This window comes from Diadema antillarum, unplaced genomic scaffold (genome assembly GCF_040938485.1).
Source record: "Diadema antillarum isolate AM-2024a unplaced genomic scaffold, OU_Dant_1.0 seq00000770_RagTag, whole genome shotgun sequence".
NCBI classification, from domain to species: Eukaryota; Metazoa; Echinodermata; class Echinoidea; order Diadematoida; family Diadematidae; genus Diadema; species Diadema antillarum.
Window position 1 is genome coordinate 1,073,676 of NW_027271660.1, and position 12,997 is coordinate 1,086,672.

Below are 12,997 nucleotides of genomic sequence, written 5' to 3' on the forward strand. Positions count from 1 at the left end.
AATTGACAATGACAATGACAATGGTTTGGCAATGGTTGGTTTTTTTTTTTCTGATATTCTTATGTCACCCAAAGTGTGGGTATTGAAGAAAATTTGAACAAACATCTTAACAGATAAAATCAGTTAATAGTCATAAGTAATACATTATTTGTTGTTATCATGTCTTTATTGATACGTAAAACAAAGGACATGTTGACATACATACCAGGTCCATGGTCCTATTCTGGACACATGGCAGGTAATGACACACTTACAAATACTTACACAGTGAATAAATAACAATATACTAGTAGCTGTATTCGCAACATTTGTGAGGATGACATCAATTACACAAAATTGAATGAATTTCCCCAAGCAGTACACACACACACACACACACACACACACACACACACACCCACACACACACACACACACACACACACACACACACCCACACACACACACACACACACACACACACACACACTGTATTACCAATGAATCATTTCGTTATTTTTTCCAGGATGCTCCATCACATTTTCTCACTGATTGAATGAAATTCGAATAAATTATTATGTCCGCTATTATAGTGGCTATAAATGCATATCCAAGTAGTCGCATGGCAATCCAATTTTATTAATTTATACACTTTTTTGGAAAAGTGTCAAATGTCACTCCAGTAAATCATTACATTTATCCAAGTAATGTAATAATTCTATATAATTACCACATTATTGCTAAGTGCCTTTCGTTCTTACGCTGCCAGTTCTGTTCTTTTCTTGCATATTTAGAATATGGTGAATGATGAAACTATCGCATATCTATTCTCTACTAATGTCTTGATGCAGTGGGACTTTGTTTGGATTATATGTTATTGATGATGGCGTGATCGTGTGAACATGGCCTTTGTTTCATCACAATAACACCCACGCTAAAGGCGCGTACTACTGCGCGATACTCGCAGCTCTTTCCCCTCGCAACGATGGAACTTGCATCGTAGCAACCGTTTGTTTACAATGATCAGTCTTTGACTATTGCTCATATAACGTGTGCTCATTGCATCGTGCAATATTTCGACTTTTATTTGCTCAATCCTGCGGATTTTGATTGAAGATTGCGGATTTTGATTGATGTTTGACATCTGTTGACATCTCAGGATATTACATCTGACTCAACTGAATCGGGCACATTATTATTCCAATGGAGCCTGATTCCATGGCGGTACGTTACTTCCTAACCCATTCTATACAACGATATGCTTGCAACTCATACAACGGGCGGGTGGTTCGTTCTTATATATGCTATGATAACGATACAACGTTTTAGACTCCAAACATTAACGAGTTAATACGCACAAACGATACACACAAAGTGGGTCATTACCATAACATTTCAAAGCGGCAGCTACACGTCTCATTGCCATGCAATTTCAGTGGCATTTAATTTCAGTGTTTAAACGCCAGCAGCAATGGGGTGGTAGATATGCAAAAAGAAGATTCCCTAAGATTTTTTTTTTTCATGTCCAGATTGTAATTCTAGCTAGGCCGGGGTATTCTTGCGGTCGGCTACACGTCACTTCCGGTCGACTGGAGTGAAAACAAACAGCTTGCAAGCGCTAAGCCTGCATAATGCGCATACTGCATGCTGTGCATGTGCGACGCGTATAATTTATGTGCAACTCTACGCAGCTCGACATGGGGACTGTTTTTCATTATTCATTTTGTCATTTGTGCCATCATTCATGAGATACATGCATCATGTCTTGCCAGCAATATTCTAAAAATCTGGATCCTGTCGATCGATCGGTCCCGGTATTTTGCCAAGTTTAAGGCGGCCGGACTGGACCTGTGCCCGTATGAAATCGCGGCAGGACTCTGGATCAACGACCCGACAGAATGGCCAGATGTGCAGTAGAACCTCTTTGAGTAGGCCCTACCCCGATATCTACGCTTACTTAGTACCTCATAGAAACTTCAGGTAGGTCTAACGTTAGTACTGTAGTACTTAGGGTAGGGCCTAATTTAGAGTAGGCCTAGGGCCTAATCCTGCCGCCCGCACAGCTACAGTACCAGCTTGCGCTAGCGCTATGCTCGCGGGGCGCCCCGGCAGAAAACACGTACAGCGTTCACTCCAGGCTCACGCGAGTGGTTTGTTTTCACTCCAACGCTATCCATGACCCCGTGACACGCAAAATACCCGGATGTCCGACCATGAGAATTTTGGGAGATCTCAAAGCTTCCACCCCCCCCCCCCCCCTTATCTCGGCGACGGTCAGCACGATTCGCACGAAACTGACATAATGTTGATGAAATAACATGTGCAGAATAAGATACTGTAGGTCCTATCGATGCATCTTTTAATTATCATTTGGATTTTTATCAATTGCTTTGAAATGATATCATTTTTTCCAATTTTGTTTTCTGTTTGTTACATAAAATCATGAATTTTGTTATCAAGAATGACCTGGATAATGATTGCAACTGGACAAATAAGACACACAAATATAATCATATAGCTAACAAAGCAGGTATAGATTGTTAAACGTTTTGATTTTCTTTGCATTACCAAGAATGCGGCATTTTTACTATTTTGTATTCTCTTTGTGTTCTCATTTATTCAGGCCCCTATTCATCTAGTATAAAAAATTGTGTTTTTATTATTTTCTTCTTCTTCGGATTAAGTCTGCCTCCTTCAATAGGCTGAAGATTCATGCAGACTGTGCTATACATTATAATACAGTTTATTTACAGATATTAACAAGTGCATAACAAATTTGAAGAAAATAACAAGCCATTATGATCAACCATTGGTCGGTTACGGAATGATCCTACAGATGGCGCTGAAACAATTTCTGACGACCAGAACTACAATCATAACATAAACATAAAAGATACAGTAAGAGTAATAAAAAATAGTGAAGATTATTAGGAGTAAGCTTCTTATTGCCATAGAAGCATTTTGAAAATTATGATAATAATGATAACAATAATGATAACTTTTTGATCATTTTGCTTCACTTGTGATTATGGACACCACAAACATTGGTCAATCCTACACAAATGAGGCATCAAAATGTGCGTGATACATCAGAGAAAAGTAGGCCCTAATGAAGTTTAAGATAAGCGCGAAGATGTTGGGCTCTAAGAGACAGCGCCTAACAAGTATTGATCGAACAGCCAATGAGTAGGTAAGCCCTACAGGAGAAATTCACGATTTTAAGGCAGGTTATTTCCAGGACAAATGATACGTATGCCCTATGTGTCTACCCATTCTTTTCATAAACTAGTTTTACAAGAAAGCCGATTTTCAATCATTATGTTGCATATATATTTACAATGTTGGGGTTTACCGCCTCACTGATATCCACCCATCTTATTGCTTCTGTTTCATTTTACACCTAGGGGCCTGTTGCATAAAAGTTACCATTGTGGTAACTTTGCCATCCAATAGTGACTACCACGGTAACAATACGCAACAGACAATCAGAATCAAGAATTCCATGGAAGTTACTATTGGATGGCAAAGTTACCATATATTATGTAACATTTATAGTAACTTTTATGCAACAGGCCCCAGAGGGCGCAAACTCATTCCTAATCGGCTCTAAATTCTTGACTGGCAAAAGAAGCCTCACGAGTCCAGAACAATCCGTTATCGTGACATGCAAATTGTACAGAAACAGCTGAGAACTTTGAAGAATTCATTTATTCGGAATGATGACTGCCTTTATTCTGCCTTCCACTGATGCAAATCTTTTTCTAAACATTGCATGAGATCACATTCGATAATCAATGACTCCCGACAAATGACACAGTAGTAGTGACGGATCCAGAGGGGGGCGCAACCGGCGCACCCCCTTTATTTTTCGTTAAAAACAAAAGAAATAAAAAGACAAATGAAAAGAAATCCTGAAGTGGCACCAGAACTATTAGTTGCCCCCCCCCCCCCCCCTTTACAGAATTCCTGGATCCGCCCCTGGTATGTGCAATACGAGCCCTTGAGATAATAAAACCCATGCGACCACGCTTTAACCCTATTCTAACTGGGCTATTTGAGACCAAGTTGTTACTGGGGGGGGGGGGGGGGTCAATTTGATCCCCCCCCCCCCCCTTCAGATCTCGGCCGCCGATCGCGCGATCGCCGCAAAATTTTGCCTAAACATAGAGCCGGATGTCAACTACAAGATTACATGTTCATACAAAAGAAAAATTTTGATTTTCTATTTTTAGTAAATTAATTATGCAAATTTACGCATAAAATCATATTTTCACCTATAACTCCATTAAAACGACTGAATGATTGCTAAATTTTTGTGTAAGAGTTCCTCAAGACACATTAAACAATTTTCTTGTAAAAGATAGCACGATCAAAATCAGTTTCTTTTGTTTTTATTGTTTCGTTAATTTCTTATGTATATTTCATTCTTTTTTTACCTTTTGTTTTCTATTGTTTTTGGCCAAAATTTGTTGCAGGCACTTTATCAAGCTTATCTACATTAAAATTGATTAATTTCAACGGTTAAAAGTTGAAATAATCTAATTCATATCAATTTAACCAAAAAACACAATTTGCATTGGATTTGCACACGATATCATGAATTTGAGCCATTTTCGGGTTTACATGCATACGCAAAACATTACGTAACTTCAGAACGGTGTACCCGGATATCGCAAATTAGGTCTCAAAATGTGCGGAAAACTTCAAAAAAAAAAAGTCATGAAACGACGCGGCAAAATCTTCGTGCGTTGCGGAATCGCGGCGCGAAATGTCGAGGGGGGTCAAATTGACCCCCCCCCCCCCCCAGTTAGAATAGGGTTAATGAAATAGAGTCACTAATATGGCCTTCCAGGTATCTTGTTTATCGCCAATATATACTAGTAGTCATTTCTTTTTTGTTTTGCAGGGTGCACCTTTGACATCAAGTGCGTCCGTTTCGAAGGAGGTAGAGGATAAACAGGTAAGTAGTCTTTCCACAGATTTCAGCCAGACTGACGACAAGATCGCCCCTCATGCAAGCGGAGCTACTGGTAGACCTAAATTGCTGCAGCTTCTGACATCCAAGCGAAGACCCGTCGCTGAACGTACCAGGAGGCCAAGCAGTCACCACACGATATCTGTGGTAAAGGACCCGGCCATGTCGGAATCCGAGCACTGCATCATCGAAGAGATCGTCAGGAAGGTGATACCACATTTCCAGTTAGCCGAGAAACGTATCCTACCAGACCGGCAAAAGGTTTACATCTTCGAGCCCAAGTGGCTTTCCGAGATGCGTTTCCCGCCACGATTCTACGCCCATTATGAGGGAAATCAACTGGTAATCCCCATGTACAAGCTGGTGAACCAGTTTGCTGTTGAAGATTTGCAGAAATCCACTAGGAATGAAAAACAAAAGGCTAGGTCCAAACACGTCTCTGGTCCTAAGCCATCCTTCAACCATTTTCCTAAGGCACTCTTATCAGACACTTGTCGTCCTCTCCCATCATCAAGGCCACTCCCTTCTCAAAACCAAAACCCACCAGCACACCAAATCTCCCCTTCTCCTCCACATCCTCGATCACAAACTCCTCCTCTGTCCGTATCACTTCCTCCATCATGTTTCCTCCCTTCATCTTGCCCTAACCATCATTCCCATTCGTCTGAATCCTCTCTTCCTGCATCTCGAGGCCCTCAGAAATCCAAATCTCTACCCCAGTCTCCTCGCCCGGTCCAAACTCTACCATCTCGCCACCATCCCAGGACTCATTGTCCTCCTTCTGGCTCCTCGACTACCTCTCGGAAGAGGAAGATTGATATTAACCCCAACAATCCTTTCTTTCCTCCCTTTCAGAAGAAGAAACTCTCCAAGTGTAGTGCGAGATATCACTGACACCGTTTGACAATCTTGGTGTAAATAGCACATTATACCTTCAACAACGCCACTGTCACTAAATGCTGTAAATAGGCCTACTGTAGCAGGTTAGGAATTTTCTGATCTCATCGAAGTTATTGATAACCTGGAACGCTCTGACGTAAATTCCTCTCGTAACACATTTCTCGTGTTGCATTCAGTAAATCGCTCCATAGCCACAGATAAACTTATCTTGAATTTCTGCAAAGAATTGAAAAAAAAAAACCGTATCTACACGACAATATGGACACGAATTAACGGGCACTTTATAGATCCCAAGAGCAACCTACATTTAATAGAAGAATGTTGTTCACATGGAAAAAAAAAATAGCAAACACAGAATTCATGTGTCGCTCGAAGCTGAAAGTGAAACATTTTGAACACTGCGAAATGCAACAATGTAATTGTTCAATATCCCAAAGAAAGCGAACTGCGTGTCGTCTCACGTCAAAGCTCTCTAATTTCACGTTAGATTCCACAATGTCATGTGTTCATCACGTGCACGTTGAAAGTTCATGTAATAGATATGATCTTAGTTCAACGAGCATTGTCTTCGCGCACTTTCCTACTGATTGGCAAATGCTATTGAGCCTTTTGAGCTTTTAATTATACCCGACAACCCGCGAATATATGCGAGTAGCGTCAAAAAGGTATCTAGACAGAAAGTCCAACTCATTTCCAGTTTCACGGAGACATCGACAGGAACAAGTAGGCTTCCCAAGCATATGAAGCAAGAAAGCAAACAAGAATCAAAGAAGTTTTTGAAAACTCCTGATTCCTGACCAACCAAACCGAGCTACATTGTATTTTTGTGTGCTCTAGAATATTCACTTAAACATTAATTAAAAGCGTGAGTGTCTGCAGTTTGTATCACTTCGTGGTTTACACACAGACTGCTGTTGATGACAAGCGCCTGCCTGTCACAAAGGGCATACAGTGGTTTCACTTTTTCTTTTCCACTGAATGATCGCATTTGGATGCAAAGATAACATCAGATGGATTTACTTATCGTCACGACTAAGTTCATTTTTTAGTAACTTGATATCCCAGATTAAACGCCCCCCCCCCAAAAAAAAAAAAGAAAGAAAGAAAGAAAGAAATTGTACATAATCACCTTTACATGCCAGCGTGCTCACAAAAGCTTTTGATGGGAAAAAAAAGAAAATATTCAAACACACTCTCGTCATCACTACAAAAGACGCACACGACAAAAATCCCCTCGGTCTACTTTGTGCTGGGCTTGTTCCTATAGTAAGTCCACACTAAATGGATTGTGGGAGATTTTCAGTCACATCATCCGATCTCCTCTGATGGTGAACCTGGTTGAGCCTCTCCTCTCATCAAGGTGAGTATGACAATTAGTTGAACTTAAATCTTTAGCGTCGTGGTACGAACGTCAAGATAGTACATTGTAGTATATAGTTAATACAGCACACAGTATAGTGTGATAATTATATTACGAAATCCGTGTACATTGTAACTATTTTTTTCCCCTGGCTTCCAATCCGACACAATGTTTTTGGGTTTTGTTTTGTTTCGGGTATTTTTTTTTTCTCTTACTTTTCCTAGATACTGATACATGAATGACGAATGAAACACCCCATCCTTAGGCTAGACATCATACTTATACAAATCATAAGATAAAGATTTTTATTTGTTTGTGTACGTAATTTTATTTTGTGTTCATGTATTAGTTATTGTCGAATATATACTTTGCATTATGCAAAGGTACATTTAGATGTTATTCTGTAACATCTGTCATGATACTGGGGAACAAGTACACGTATGTTATGTATATGTATACAGCATTACGTTTTTGTCTGTGCTTTCTGTTTCCTGCTAAATCCAGGAGGCAACCTAGGCCTTCCATGTTACATTGTTTGTTGACATAATAAAGAATGTTGAACTACTTATGCAAGTTACTACCATAGAAGCAGACATTAAATTCTCGCAGTACTGAACACATGACATGGGTCCCTAGTGACTATCTACTATAATGTGTCTGTAGTGACTGGATTGTGCAGTGGATTGCTGCCCTACTGCCTCCATGGTGTTGTATAAGTTGCATTTATTCTGAAGTACAATATGTATTTGGTAAAACGGGCACCTGCATAATGTCTGACCCCACAGTTGTGATTGGTGGCTAAAGTTTTAGAATGAATTGACTTGCAGGAGGATAAGAAAACAATAGTATCCATCATCATTATGATAATAATGATAAAATTGAGAACTGAATTGAAATGAATGATTCAGAAATAAAGAGAAAAAGAATATCATCGCTCCAATTACAATTGATCCATGAGTATCATTCAAACTATTATCACCATTATCATAATTATTATTATTATCATCATCATCATCATCATCACTCGTCATTAGTTATCACCATTATCAGTAGTAGTGAGAAGTCGGGCAGATCTAGGAATTCTGTAAGGGGGGGGCGTAACTAATATCTCTAGTGCCACTTCCAGGTTTCTTTTCATTTTTTTTTTATTTCTTTTGTTTTGAGCGACAAATAAAGGGGGGGGGGGGTGAGCGCCTCTTGCCCCCCCCCCCCCCCTGGATCCGCCACTGGTAGTAGTAGTGGAAGTATATCTTCATACCAAAATGTAAGACAAAAATGAAATAAGAATGCAAGCATACATGGAGTAACATTCAGTAACTGTATTGCAAGCCTGCATTTATTTTCTAAATAAATACATACATCTCAGATCAAAGGCATAATCTATTAATAATTTCTGCACAACCATTATCTACAAACTTGTATCGACGTCAACATCACTAACAGCAACTAGAAAGGCCTGAAAGAGACATCAATCTCAAATAGCAAAGAGTAATATGGAATGTAAAATGGGTAATTTTTCTTTTTCTTCTTCTTCTTGTCTGGTGCATGTGCGTCCTCTATCATGGAGAAGAAGACACTAGTGACTGTCATAGGTCTGGGAATTTCTACTGTTGGGAGTTTTTTGAATGTCATAAACATTTTTAATGCCCAACGTGCACTCAAACAGAAACAAAAACATAAAGTTTTTGGTACCAGCTTTGTCTTGATTGGGGCAGTGGTATGTTCTGAATACATGTACCTCATAATCCATACAATCTATTCACTGTCATGATGGACCAGAAACCAGCTACAATCATACCATTCACTGTGTTTACACCTGTCTTCAAACGAAAGGAGGACTACATTGTACTGTAGTTCCACAATTACAGCCTTGTGGAAGATCTCTAATCCACGACTGTACATTTTTACTGACAGAGGTAATGCAAGAATACATACAGTGAAGTGAAATTAGCAGAGGACTTCAAAGTTACACTTGTCATCTAAACTGCAGTTTTTGGCTACATTTTACTGCAATATCATCAATTCTCTCTTTTCTTTTCTTTTCCTTTTACTTTCAAGGGAATTCTTTTCAGTACTGCTCAATGTCATGCCAACACGTAAACTTCTTCCACCCGCATTCACACAAAGTGTTTTGTCAGTTGTTTCCGGGTTGTTGGTTTTTTTTTAAGAATCTCAAGTACATTTTGCATTTTGGGGTCTTGTGTGTATGATATAAAAGTTCGTAGAGAACTTGCTTCAAGTAACATAACTATTACTGGAAGTTAAATGGTCCTACATATTGCCACAGTATATAATTAGTCAAGTATTAACACACTGATATTTCTTCATCATATTCCATCATATATTTTACTTTCTATAAATCTACACTGATTGTTCTTTATATGTAACTGCAGTCATCTAATCTCACTTGCCCTCGAGCTAAAATTCACTGAAGTCCAAGACATAACAATTATGTTAATCACATGGAACACCAAAACATTCAATTTTAGTGTAGAACTGCCTTTAGGAAAGTGTCAAAAGAAAGGAAGAGATACAGATGCTTGTGAGATCTCAACAAATTAAGATCCCCCAACCATCAACAGCTGTGTCATGATAACCTTTTGGCTTTTTGTGTATAATGTAACAGGCATGATGCATAATGAAGGCAGCATTAACAGATGATGCACAACAATACAAACAGACAATATGTTAAATATTGTAAAACTTCACTATGTGGCATAAGAAGTACAACAGTCAGATAAAACAGCAATCTGTTCAACACAAGATTACAGTCTCCATGCTGTGCATAGCCCCTTATGATAAAGAGACAACATCAACACTACAACCCTCGACTTGTATGGATACAATCTTATGAACTGAAGGGACTCTTTAGGCACTTTGATTTTCAAGTGCTTCTGTGCATCACACAAGTTTAGCTTTATGAATAGGATACAAGGAAAAGAGTGTACTCCTAGGGGTAAACTTCCTGATATCTGATTCCCCACATACAGACACCTGTTTTCAGGTCAGCCCAAAGTCTGGGATCAGGGAAGCCACCTTCCTTCTCATCTCCTGTCTCCTTATCTCTCTTCTCCTCTCCTCCTTCAACATCCTTGGAAACCGTCTCCAGGCACGGAAGGCAGTCCGCATCACCCGTCTGCACAGGGAAAGAGGTTAATTTAGAACACTGAATTTAACAGGATGAACACAGAGTTCATCAGTTTAACAAAAAATGTAATTCCCTTTGTGCCAATGTCATCCTTCTCTTCATTTTTTCATCACAGTCTTCCATGACATGTTAACAGCATCTCACAAACAGATCACAATATTCACTTTAAAGGGATGGCATAGTTTTGGTTGAGACAAAGATTCAGGTTTTAACATTGGTCTTTCATGTACATTTTTCAGATTTCAAAGATCTACAAGAAAAAAGTAGGGAAAGTTAGGAAATAGGTACTGTAAAACGAGGAATGTTCGTGTGCATTTCAATTTCGCAAAGTTCGTGAGAGCCAAGATTCGCGAAATTAAATGCACACAAAAGTGCTTCTCTACACTATATTATGCACTGAATGTTAGAAGCAACTCGCGAAAATTTCATGAAGCGAAAATATAATGTTTTAGAGTATTCAGTGTTGATAGCTAATCTGTTTTCCTCCTTACATCTCAGTCCTATATATATACATACATTTGTGAGACGTAGGGACACTAAATATTAAAGCACACAGTACAAAACCATTGGCACCCTAATGACAGAGCTTGGAAAGAATAGTAAAGTCTGAGGGCAAACAGATACCACTCAAACTCATTTGTAAACTGTTCACTAGGCAACAATAAGGGCCATCCTGTAGCCACCCTGAGGCTGACTTGGGGCTGCCTGTCAAATGTCCAAGAATATGTCTCTGTATGGCTTTAACTCTTCATGTGCCATGGTGTAAACCCTCTGTGTGCCACATTATTCTAAGACACCAACATTGTCATGCATGGAGAAAGCGTTATTTTTTGTTTGTTTGTTTTTTCAAATCTACAAATGTAACCTTTATAGATTTCTGTTACCCCCTGGACATGTGATGAGCAAAGTGGTTGAGAAAATGCCAAGCCTTGCTTTGATGTAAATTGTATGACAAATCTATGATTTTTTTTTTCTTTAAAGGGACTGTACAGTACTGGTTGAGGTAGGGATTCATGTTTTGAACATTCCTAAGTGAGATAATTAAAAACCTCTATGAAATATGAAAGAGCATGTAATTTTAAGAAGGATTCAACGTTTATTTGATGAAAATTGGTTTTCAAATGGCTGAGATATCCAAAAAAGTGCTAATAATAAAAGGCGACATGCCCCAACTTTATTAGGATCTCTTTGTTTCACCTTGTTTTTGGATATCTCAGCCATTTCAAAACCGATTTTCATCGAATAAACTTTTGATACCCCTTAGAACTGCATGCTCTTTGACATATCATAGAGTGGTTTCTGAATATCTCGCAAAATGTTAAAAGCTAAATCTACACCTCGACCAGAACTGTACACACCCTTTAATATGACCAGTAGCTACATTATTGTGGAGACATACCTTTTGCACACAAAACAGTGATAGGAAATTAGAATTTACTGGCAAATCTGGTAGGGAACACTGCTTGATAGTCAATCGCCACACAAAATGCAAGGGAAGCTACATGTGACGGGAATGGAATTGCAACAAATGCTTTTGTTGTACTGCTGCATTTGGCAATTTATCAATAGATTTGGGCAGTTTAGTGCATTTGAGCAGAATATACAAACATGGCATGCCGTTGACCGAGTTGGCCATGCAAACATGGAACAAAAAGAGTTAAAGGACAAGTCCACCTTCATATACATGTGGATTGAGTGAATGCAGCAATATTTGTAGAACACATCAGTGAAAGTTGGGGGAAAATTGGACAATCCGTTCAAAAGTTATGAATTTTTAAAGTATCTGCACAGTCACTGCTGAATGAGAAGACTACTAAAGTATATGATGTCACATGCGTACAACGATATAAGGAAAATATAAAGAGAAATTTCCCAAAATTTTATGTTTTGAAAAAGGTGCACATTTCCTCCACTCATCACTGACGTATGTTAAGGGTAATATTATTCCCCTTGCCTTCTGAAAGAGGGAAGTCAAGTGTTCTTTTATTATGGGAGAAAAGTGAAAATATTTTGAATTTTCCTTATACTGGTACTTTCTTTATAAGTTATCATTGTACACATGTGACATCACAAGCCATAGTAGTCTTCTCCTCCAGCAGTGACTAAGCAGAAACTTCAAAAATGCATAACTTTTAAATGGATTGTCCGATTTTCCTCAAACTCTTGCTGATGTCTTCTATAAATATTGCTGCATTCACTCAATCCACATGTCTATGAAGGTGAACTTATCCTTTAAAGAGACCCACCTGGTGTCATGTTCCTCAGCCATCTCCTCTGCCTCCCAGGCCCTCAGCCTCTCCTCCGTGGCCCAGTCCCTCCAGGCCACCAGGGCCTTGGACTTCAGTCTGTGCAGGTAGTGTCTCCTGGCCTTCTGCAGCTGGATTGACTGGAGGTGACCAAACTGGGAGACATGGGGAAAGAGAGACAAGAAGCTGCATCAAGTCAGTACACACAAAGACTATGGCTTGCTCACTCAAATTCCACATATTGGATATAAGAGTGGATGTACAACACAGGAACACAACGCAGACACACATACTTTGGAGCATTTCTTTTTTACCTGGGACAAATTTGAATCTTCTCATTTTCATAATGACATGACTTATGATTAAAAATTGAATGTTGTTCATTATTA

The 12,997-nt window shown here is 39.1% G+C and overlaps 1 protein-coding gene across 1 annotated transcript in view; it reads right to left on the bottom strand.

Annotated features, from left to right (window-relative positions):
* Positions 1–10,214: 10,214 nt before the first annotated feature.
* LOC139738863 (coiled-coil domain-containing protein 191-like) overlaps positions 10,215–12,997 on the bottom strand; it is a 31,829-nt gene continuing 29,046 nt past the window's right edge. Inside the window, exons 16-17 of the mRNA XM_071649496.1 lie at positions 12,609–12,763; positions 10,215–10,350 (exon numbers count right to left, since the gene is read on the bottom strand). Of these exons, the coding sequence (XP_071505597.1) occupies positions 10,215–10,350; positions 12,609–12,763 (291 nt within the window). The remainder of the gene's footprint in view (positions 10,351–12,608; positions 12,764–12,997) is intronic.